Source organism: Myotis brandtii, unplaced genomic scaffold (assembly GCF_000412655.1).
Source record: "Myotis brandtii unplaced genomic scaffold, ASM41265v1 scaffold58, whole genome shotgun sequence".
NCBI classification, from domain to species: Eukaryota; Metazoa; Chordata; class Mammalia; order Chiroptera; family Vespertilionidae; genus Myotis; species Myotis brandtii.
In genome coordinates this window covers 1,597,118-1,608,171 of record NW_005370176.1, presented here as the reverse complement: position 1 = coordinate 1,608,171, position 11,054 = coordinate 1,597,118, and the positions used below count along the sequence as shown (strand labels likewise).

The following is an 11,054-nucleotide window of genomic DNA, read 5'->3' as shown; positions in this document are numbered from 1 at the left end:
CTTGAAGGTCTCACTAAGTTCCTTGGAGGTTTCTAGAACATTCTTGAGTAACCTTAAAATTTTGTTTTGAACTCTATATCCAGTAGTTTGCTTTCTTCCATTTCTTTCATTCGTGAAATGTTTCTTTGTCCCCGCATGTTGGCTGCTTCCCTGTGTTTGTTTCTATGTATTGGGTAGCTGCTAAGTCTCCTTGAGTTGATAGAGTGGCCTTGTGTGCTAGGTGTCCTATAGGGCCCAGTGGCTCAGCCTCCCAAATTACCTGAGGTGGATACTCTTGGTGCACCCCTTCATGGGCTGTGTGCACAATCATGTTGTAGTTGAGCCTTGATTGCTGTTGGTGTCACTGGGAGGAATCGATCTCCAGGCCACTTGGCTGTGGATCCAGCTGTGACTACAGTGGGAAAGCTGCTGTGCTGGAGACATCCTTATGGGGCAAGTCTTGCTTCAGTGGGGCTTTGGTGCTCACTGAGTCTGCCCCTTGAGTGTGTCGCTTATGGATGTGAAAAGTTGTAATCTGGTATGGTCTCACACTGACCACTGGGTACATTGGCTCTTGGTTCTCCAGGGAGGTGCCAAGTCAGCCACTGCCTGGGGCCACCCAGCAGGAGCTACAGAGAGAGTTCCAGATTCCACCGCTTTGTATCAGGTTTGGAAGTGCCAGAGGAGGCCCAGCTGTGAAGCAAGGCAAGCTGGTGCTGGTGCTGGGTCTTGGCCTTTTATTGATAGCTTTGGGGCTCTTTGACCCAGTTGCAACTTGTTTGACAGGTTTTAGGCTGAGAAAGGACAGGCCATTCATATGCAAAGGCTGCTGCCCACAGCTTGTGTGGGGTTGTAAATTGGGTGGGGTGGGGTCTCAGAAATCATCAGGGCAGAACAAACAGCAATGGCTGCCAGTTAGCCCTGCACTGGGGAGTTCTCAGAGCAGGAACAATGACCACTACGAGCACCTCCATCTGGAAGAAAGCTGCCCTCGTGTTCCTGCCCGATGCCAGACAGTCCAGTTTCTCCTCCTATGTGTCTGGATCTCCCAGACCCTCACCCATGTGAGAATAAACAAGTCATCTTTTCTGCCAAAGAACAGTTTAGACAGCCGCCATGCAGGCCACATGACTTGGAGCTCCATCTTGAAACCACAAGGCCAACCCCTCCCTTCGAATTAGTCAATCGTGAAAGACTAGCTCCAATCAAGAGGGACAAGTGATGTGCGTCAGGATTATAAAGCCGAGCAGACCACCTGCTCAGTGTGTGTGTGCTTCCAGACCATGTGTTGCGCACCCTTCTACGTAGAAGTAAAGTTATTTGCTTTGCTGCCTGGCTCCCGAGTATGTTTTGTGTTCTACCAAGACCCCTGAATTTGGGGGATCACCTTCTTACACCGGGCACTGGTGCTCAGAGGAAGTGGGAGCTTGTAAGTTCAGTTCGTGGTGCCGGCCTTTTAAGAGGAGCAGCTGGGTTTCCAGCAGCCCGTGTGTCACTCAGCCCCAATCTGCACTGGTTTTTACAGTCTGTAGTTCTTACTGCCTGTAGGAATTTCTTTTTCCAGCTATGGATCCTGGGTTGGGCGTCTGGTGTGGGGCTGGAACCCCTAGCTCCTCCGAGCATCCTCTGCAGAGGTGACCTCCCTCCCGATTATAAAAGCGGCACACATGGGTGCCGGACCAGTCTGTTCCGCGCCTCCGCACCTACCAGTCTCAGTGTGCTTTATTCTTTGCCTCTCTAGTTGTAGTACTTCCACTCAGCCAGCTTTCCTGTGGTTCTGGATGATAGTTGTTCTGTATTTTAGTTGTAATTTTGATGTGGTTGTGGGAGGCAGCAAGTACAGGCATTTGCCTAGACTGCCATTTTGGTTCTCCACCAAACTCCTTTGAAAGGTGTTTAATATAAATGTATTTGCAAGTTTTGCCATTAGAAAAATGCCTTATTAGAACTTCACAAGTATTTTATTTAGATCTTGCACATACATTTTAGATAACATCTTCAGATGTAGTTTTTAAAAAGACAAGAAACGCTCTTCTAATTGGTAATACTGCCTATTTTTATAAAAGCTCAGACATACTAACAGATAAAAAGCAAAGTATCAGGTTCTGGTATTGCCTCTTCATCTAACTTAATATCAGAACAAATGTTGAAAATTACAAAGCATTATAGATTCACATCACATTAAATTGCTTATATTGGATTTTTAAATACACCAGTTAGTTTTGGTAAGTGCTATCTTATAACCAATAATGATGATGATGAAGCATGCTTTGGTATAAGAACTTTAATTATATTAATTCATTTAATCCTCTACACAGCTCTATGAGATAGATGCTATTATTTTATTCATTTTAGACTGAGGTATTAATTGCCCAAGGTCACATAAGTGCTAAGTGATGAGCTGAGATTTGTAACCAGGTACCTGGCTCAAGAATTCAAGCTCTTAACCTCACAGCATATAGCTCACTGGATATGAAGTAAAAGTTGTATGTTTAGGCTACCAGAAATAAAACCACAGCCTATTATTCTATTATGAACACTTAAGAGCTAGACTTATATTTATGTCCAGATAGGTCAACCCATTTCTGCAGGGAGTAATGAAACAAATTAAAATGTTCTTTACCTCCATATGGTAAGCTTCTTTGAGAGATTCTAGTTCTGCTGATAATTTCTTGACTTCTGCTTGCATTCTTGCTTCTAAATGAGCTTCACGTACTTGAGAGGCCCCCAATTCTTCAGCTAAATGGTTTCCATGAGCTTCCTTAAAAATGACATATTAGTAAAGGTTATATAATTTGTCTATCTGGTTACTATAGCTAAGCAAATCTGCTGCATTTATGGAAGTACTTTAATCTTTTAACATTATAAACACTCATATACTAAGGTAACTTATTAAATGGTAGACTTTAAAATCTATACATTTAAAAGACTACTAATGGGAGTACATTAGTATATTGTTCAATATTATAAGTTCACAAATCAATGCTTTCTATAAAACAAACTAATAACCACAGTAAGCTGAACTTTGGCAGAAAATAGTCTACGCTTTATATATATATATATATATACATACATATATATATATACACACATATATATATGTATATATACTTTATCTTTGGAAGGATCTAAATATGGTTTATGTCTGTGTGGTTAGAGAACTCAGGGGGCCGACGTTGAATGGCCTTTCCCTTTTATTTATTTATTTATTTTTAATATATCTTTATTGATTTCAGAGAGGAAGGGAGAGGGAAAGAGAGATAGAAATACCAATTGTCAGAGAGAATCATTGCTTGGCTGCTGCCTGCACACCCCCTACTGGGGATCGAGCCCACAATCCGGGCATGTGCCCTTGACCGGAATCGAACCCGGGACCCTTTGGTCCACCAGCCAATGCTCTATCCACTGAGCCAAACCAGCTAGGCCGAAAATAGTCTATTCCTAAGTAGGCCCATGCAATTTTGTTTACCAGAAGTGCTATTTGCTTATCAAGAGTCAGTTGTGTAATTATCCAAACCTATTTATGCTACTTGTGCTTGTGACTGTAATATGTAATTTTATTACACATTATGAAGAATGATGAACTATATGTGCAAAAGGAAAACTCTTTTTTTTGTTTTGTTTTGAAATATGTTTTTATTGATTTTAGAGAGAGAGAGAGGCAGGGAGAGGGATAGAGAGATAGAAACATCGATGAGAGAGAAATATCATGGATTGGCTGCCTCTTGCACTGGGGATCAAGCTGCAACCCAGGCATGCAACCTGACTGGGAGCTGAACAAGTGACCATCTGGTTCATGACTGACGCTCAACCACTGACCACACCAGCCGGCAAAAGGAAAGTTTTTATATGAAAACTAAGTTACATGCTGTAAAGCACCCAATAAATGAATCACAAACTTTTGCTAGCCATACAGAAGCAGTCAAGTAGCTGTAAAATATTGTGGGAAACCTCATAAAAAATATGAGATGTTATACTCTGATTGATTTTCAAATGTTTTTTTAATTCTTCCACTTTGGTTTTCTTTAATGTCTTCTTGTTTTAATTTTTCAATTACAGGTGACATTCAATCTTATTTTACATTAAGGTATGCAGCATAGTGGTTAGACATTTATCTAATTTACAAAGTGATTGTTCCAATAATTCTAACACCCACCCAGAATCATATATGATTATTACAATATTATTGACTATATTCCTTATGCTGTACTTTACATTCCTGCAACTATTTGGTAACTACCAATTTGTACTTCTTAATCCCTTCACCTTTTTTTCACAGAGCTCCCCAACCTCTCTTCCATCTGGCAACCATTAGTTTGTTCTCTGTATCTATAAGTCTGTTTTTGTTTTGTTTGTTCATTTATTTTGTTCTTTAGATTCCATATATAAGTGAAATTATATGGCATTTGTCTTCCTCTGCCTCTTCTTTCACTTTGAATTGGAAACTATTCAGGGGTGGGGAACGTCAGGCCCATGGGCCCTGTGTAAGGCCAACAAAATCATTTGGTCTGGCCCTGACAAAGTTTTAATTAAATGTTTGACCAAATATAGCAGGCTAATTTTTAAGTTGATAATTTTGTATGTCCCTGGAATGAAGTTATAAATATCCAAATGGGGACATGGGCAAAAAAAATGTTCCCCACCTCTTTTGATGGAATGAGTATGATTTATGGAAGAAAGACCAGGTAGCATTCTAATCAAATAATCCTACCCATACACAAAGAACCAAGATTTGATCCCACATTAAAGATTAACATATGAATGTATATTTAGAGTTTGGGGTTAAAATATAATATTTTAAATTGACATTTTAAATAATTTCCCACATTCACTCACATTTTTAAAAAAAATATATTTTATTGATTTTTTACAGAGAGGAGGGGAGAGGGGTAGAGAGTTAGAAACATGGATGAGAGAGAAACATCCATCAGCTGCCTCCTGCACACTCCCCACTGGGGGTGTGCCCGCAACCAAGGTACATGCCCTTGACCGGAATCGAACCCGGAACCCCTCAGTCCGCAGGCTGACACTCTATCCACTGAGCTAAACAGGTCAGGGCTCACTCACTTTTGATTAACTGATTTTATCAGATAAGATCAATCTACACTAATAAGAGAAACATGCAAATTGGTGTCACTCTGCTATGCCCACCAGCCAATCAGAGCGACTATGCAAATTAACCCAACAAAGATGGTGGTTAATTTGCATACGCGGGTGTGGAGCGAAGACTGAAGGCTCTGGCCGGACTGAAGACTGAAGACTGAAGAGGCTTGGCTTCTCCACTGAGGCTGGACCAAAGGCCCGGGTCCCCGGGTGCCAGAGGAAAACCGGTGCCAGCAGCCAGGGGAAGGAAGGCCTATTGCTCGAATCTTCGTGCAACAGGATTCTAGTTCTGCTATAATTAGATACTACTGATAAGGGCAGAAGTGAGATAAAAGTAGATAGCTTCCCTTCTGGTAGACTCTCAAATGCCTTATTATTTTAATAAATACTCCCTAAATATTTTGTATTAGTCTAACCATCTAGAAATGTGAATTTAAAAAAATCACTAGGTTAACCAAAATTAAACATAAACATACTTTAACTCAATTCCTATATTGAATTACTAACCATAACAGAAAGCAAAAGTGCCCTGACTGGTTTGGCTCAGTGGATAGAGTGTCGGCCTGTGGACTGAAAGGTCCCAGGTTCGATTCCGGTCAAGGGCATGTACCTTGGTTGCGGGCACAACCCCAGGAGGGGTGTGCAGGAGGCAGCTGATCAATGTTTCTCTCTCATCAATGTTTCTAACTATCTCTCTCCCTTCCTCTCTGTAAAAAATCAATAAAATATATTTAAAAAAAAAAATAGAAAGCAAAAGTAAAAATAAATTTAAAAAAAATCACAAGAACTTTTCTAGAACACCAATAAATATATTTTTCTCAAATTAACCCATGTGTACCAATCTAAATATTTTTTAAAAATATGTTTCCACTCATTTTTTTTAAGGCGGGGGGGAGAGAGAGAGAGAGAAATGTCAGAGAGAAACACTGATCAGCTGCCTCCTGCATGTCCCTCACAAGACATGGAGCCCACAATCCGGGCATGTGCCCTGACTGGGAATCGAACCAGCAACCATTATGGCGCATAGGACAATGCCCAACCAACTAAGCCACACCAGCCAGGGCTAGTGTTCTTGCTTTTTATTTTATTTATTTATTTATTTATGTATGTATGTATGTATGTATGTATGTATTTATTTTTTTATTTAATTTTTTTTTTGTTAATCCTCACCCAAGGATATTTTTCCATTGATTTTTAGAAATCATTTAGTTGGCCCTGCCAAGGCATTAATTAAATGTTTGACTAAATATAGTAGGCTAATTTCAGAGTGAAAGGGAAAGGAAGAAACAGAGAGAGAGAAACATCAATGTGAGAGGGACACATGGATTGGTTGCCTCCCTCACGTGCCCCAACCAGGGGCAGGGATAGAGCCTGAAACCGAAGTATGTGCCCTTGGCCAGAATTGAACCCAGGACTCTTCAGTCCATGAGCCAACATTCTATCCACTGAGCAAACCAGCTAGGGCTGTTCTTGCTTTTTAAAAGCACAATACCTCCCCAAGTATTCAGGACTGCAGGTTTCATAATAGTTATATATTTAAATAATCAGTTTTCACTTATAGGAGTGGCTACAAATATAAAATCTTTCACTCAATAAAGATTTATTAGCTTTATTTTGCCTTTAAAGTAATAGCTTATCCCTGGCTGGTGTGGCTCAGTAGGTTGGGCATTGTCCTGTGCACTGAAAGGTTGCTGGTTTGATTCCTAGTCAGGGCACTTGCCTGGGCTTGCCCCAGGTGAGAAGGAGGCAGCCAATCAATGTTCTGCTCTCACATCAATGTTTCTCTCTCTCTTTCTCTGTCCCTCTCCCTTCCTCTCTCTCTGAAAAAAAAAAAATCTTAAAAAAAAGTGTTAGCTTAAACTCACTTGAAAGTCTAAAAGTGCTTTAATAACTCAATTTATTAAAAACTAATTAGATTGGCCAAAACTCAATTCTGAGGAACTTCTTAGCTACATTAAAAAGCTATGCTGCCCTAGCTGGTTTGGCTCAGTGGATAGAGCATCGGCCTGTGGACCAAAGGGTCTCGGGTTTGATTTCGGTCAAGGGCACATGCCCGGATTGTGGGCTCGATCCCCAGTAGGGGGTGTGCAGGAAGCAGCTGATCAATGATTTTCCCTCATCATTGATGTTTCCATCTCTCTCTCCCTCTCCCTTCCTCTCTGAAATCAATAAAAAAATGTATTTTTTAAAAAGCTATGCTAAGTATAACATTTTTTTCTTTTAAATAACATATAATTTAACATTTTAAACATTTTTTATTGTTATTAATCCTCACCTGAGGATATATTTTTTAAAATTTTTTTTATTGATTTCAGAGAGAGAGAGGAGAGAGAGAGATAAAAACATCAATGATGAGAGACAATCATTGATCAGCTGCCTCCTGCACACCCACTACTACCGATAGAGCCCAAAACCCAGGCATGTGCCCTGACAAGGAATCGAACTGTGGCCTCCTGGTTCATAGGTAGATGATATTCAACCACTGAGCCACAATAGATGGGCACTGAGGATATTTTTCCATTGATTTTTAGAGAGAGCAGAAGGGATGGAGAAAGACTGAGAGAGAGAAACATCGATGTGAGAGAGACACATCGATTGGTTGCCTCCCACACATGCCCAATGGGCATGTGCAACCGAGGTACATGCTCTTGACTAGAATAGAACCCACGACCCTTCAGTCTGCTGGCTGACAATCTATCGACTGAGCCAAATCAGCTAGGGCACTTTAAACATATTAAGTATACATTTCAGTAGCATTAGGTATATTCACATTGTTGTGCAACACTAACTTTTGCAAGAACTGTATTATACAGTTAAAAAAAGTGAAAGGTAAAATATTAATATTTTCAATAAGGTAAAACTATTAAAAATAGGGATTACCTTCTCTTTAGAGAGTTGCTTTATCTCCTCCAGTTCTGTTGAGAGCTTTTCTATTTCTCTCTGTGCTTGGATTTGTTGGTGACGAGCATCTACCAATTCTGCATGAGAATTCTGCATCTGCTCCCGGGTTAGCCTCAATTCTTGCTCCAAATCTATGGTCTCCTTATACTGAGTTGCAATGTACTGTTCCTGCTCTTTCATAACCTGAAATACACAGGATATATTTAAGTTCAAAATGAAATGATACCAACAACCTACATCTTTAGATTTCTCTTTTAATAAGTGACTTCACCCTTTCCAACTAAATCTCTATATAATTTAACATACAACGAATATAATCTACTGTGAAATTGATATTCAGAAAATGTTTTTATTTTTAATAACAAGTGACTGACAAAAGTACTGTAATAAATCTGGGAATGACTGGTATATTTTGCATGACTTTAATATGCCAGCTGTATAATCCTTTATCATTATGAATATAACATGACAGAATACATAATAACATAAAGAGAAAAAAGAAGTTAATATCTGATTATCCATGTCAAAGATGGAGAATATATTGGCATGAATAATAAAACCCAACATTAACTCACACAGCTGGATTAGAGTAATTACCTTATTCCCTGTAAGAGTAAAGTGTGTCACTGAGACTGCTACTCTCTGAAATACTTTTCATTACTCAGTTAAGTCCCTAGTAAAGTTTGTTCTTAGAGAGAAAAAAAATCAGTGAAAAGTGAGTGAGTTCTAAATTAGCTTGATTAGATGATAGGGAATGACAATTGACCTTAAGGTTGATAAGAAGAAAAGAAAACTGTATAAATCACTAGGATGCTGATGTCTGGAATGGGGACCCAGGGCCCAACTCTGTTGTATCCTATATAATAAAAGGCTAATATGCAAATAGACCAAACGGTGGAACAACCAAACAACCAGTTGCTATGACGTGCTGACCACCAAGGGGTGTGTGTGTGGAACATGGTGGGCGTTGGCCACGGCAGGATGGTGGAGCAGGTGAGCGGGGGCACCAGACCAAGGCAGGGTGCCAGTTGCTTTCATCGGGACGAGCCTCTGGTGGTTACTGAAAATTCTTTGCTCCCGTGTGCCACAGTCCCGCCTGGCGTTTGCACCTGCTGCCGGCGCCGGAGCCGCTGCTCGCACCCACTGCCAGTGCTGGAGCCGCTGCTCACACCCACTGTTGGTGCCCAGCACTGGTCCCAATCACTCGGCACCATCAGCGGGTGCAAGCGGTGGCTGCTGGCCCTGATTGCCTCTGAGGGCTTCTCCACCTTCCCCTGCTCCTGAGAGGCAATCGAGGCAGCAGCTGCCACTCGCACCCACTGACAGCATGGCCCCGCTCGCACCCGTTGCTGGTGCTGGCCCCAATCACTCCATGCCGTCAGCAGGTGCGAGCAGGGCTGGCGCCATCAGCTCATGGGAGTGGTGGCGGCAGGAGTGGGGCTGCTGGAAGACAGGGGACAGGGGACGGTGGGAGGGGCCGAGTGGGGTCACGGAGGATGGGCCGAGACCCGCCCCTGTGCCTATCACAGCCTTGCAGCCCAAAGTTCCTTTCAAGGTGCACAAATTCGTGCACTGGGCCCCTAGAGTCAATATAAATCTCATGTAAATATTTTTAGCCATCCTTGTTAGGGAACACAAAATGACTGGGCTAGTAATCATTTTTCCCCCACAGGGGCCCAAACTTGTTCTCAGAGACCCTGCTTGATTTATGTATGTAATTCAACTAATATTTATTCATGTTTACTATGTGATACGTGCTGTTCTAAGTGTTGCTACAAGAGTGAACAAAGGAGACAATGTGGCCATTCTTATGGAGTTCATATTCTACTAGAGAAGACAGGTAATCAATGAGAATCAATGAGTCAGACACAATAAAGAGCGATATACAAAGTTATACAGTTGAGTATAGTATTTAAAAACAAGAGAAAGTTACATTCACAATTAGAAACAATTTCAGTTTTTATTTATTTATTTATTTAAATTTTTATTGATTTCAGGAGGAAGGGGAGAGGGAGAGATAGAAACATCAATGATGAAAGAGAATCATTGTTTAGCTGCCTCCTGCACACTCCCTACTGGGGATCGAGCCTGCAACCCTGGCATGTGCCCTGACCAGGAATGGAACCATGACCTCCTGGTTCATGGGTTGATGCTCAATCACTGTGCAACACTGGCCGGCTGCAATTTCAGTTTTTAAAAAGCTAGTGGATGAAATGGTTCATGACTCAACACACATGCAAACTAATGATACTTCATCTGGCAACTCATTAGAACATAAGAATAAAAGACTTAATAAAAGAAACTAATAGGTATTGGCCCAAATAATTAGCCTAAAAATATTTATGACACAGTTTCTGTATACTAAAACAAACAGTTTAAAACATAAAGATTTATATGGCTCTTCAAATAACACATGTTCCTTAGGAGGAAAATAATTTGCTTACACTTTCCACTTCTTTCATCTTTTGTTGTGTTCGTTCAGTTTCTTTTTTCAGTTGATTGATCTCCTGTTCGTTTTGTAGCGTTATAAATTCTTTTTCTCGGAGCTGTTCTTTGGCATTTTGCAATTTTTCATTCAAACTTTCTATCTGAATTTTAAACAGAACAATATTAATGTAACTAAGAAAAAATAATTCTTTAATCATAACTACAATTCAAGTAAGTCAAACTTTAAACACATATATCTAAAACAAAAAAATATAAATGTATGTTTTTAAGACAACCATAACTTAGATATAAACATCAGAATTCTTGTGCCTAATAAGATGCTTATATGTATAACTAAATATGCTAAAAGAGATTTAGGTCTCAATTATATTTGTATAAGAAAAGAAAATTAGGGTACCTTAAAACAAACATTACATGACGTTACAAATAATTTTATAAGTAATGTGTGTATAAGGAAAAAAATATAGTGTAAAAGTCCCCTTCCCACTATTCCTTCCTTAGCCACAACCAGTTAACAAAATTACTTCCAAATCCTTCCAGAGATATCTACACTAATAAAAGAGAAACATGGTAATTGGCGTACGACCGCTACCCTTCCCATTGGCTAATCAGGGAGATATGCA

The 11,054-nt window shown here is 40.3% G+C and overlaps 1 protein-coding gene across 1 annotated transcript in view; it reads right to left on the bottom strand.

Annotated features, from left to right (window-relative positions):
- Positions 1-11,054, bottom strand: part of CCDC18 (coiled-coil domain containing 18) — a 153,774-nt gene that overhangs the window by 36,786 nt on the left and 105,934 nt on the right. The window contains exons 25-27 of the mRNA XM_014550012.1: positions 10,428-10,571; positions 7,963-8,166; positions 2,603-2,740 (exon numbers count right to left, since the gene is read on the bottom strand). Coding sequence (XP_014405498.1) covers positions 2,603-2,740; positions 7,963-8,166; positions 10,428-10,571 — 486 coding nt within the window. The remainder of the gene's footprint in view (positions 1-2,602; positions 2,741-7,962; positions 8,167-10,427; positions 10,572-11,054) is intronic.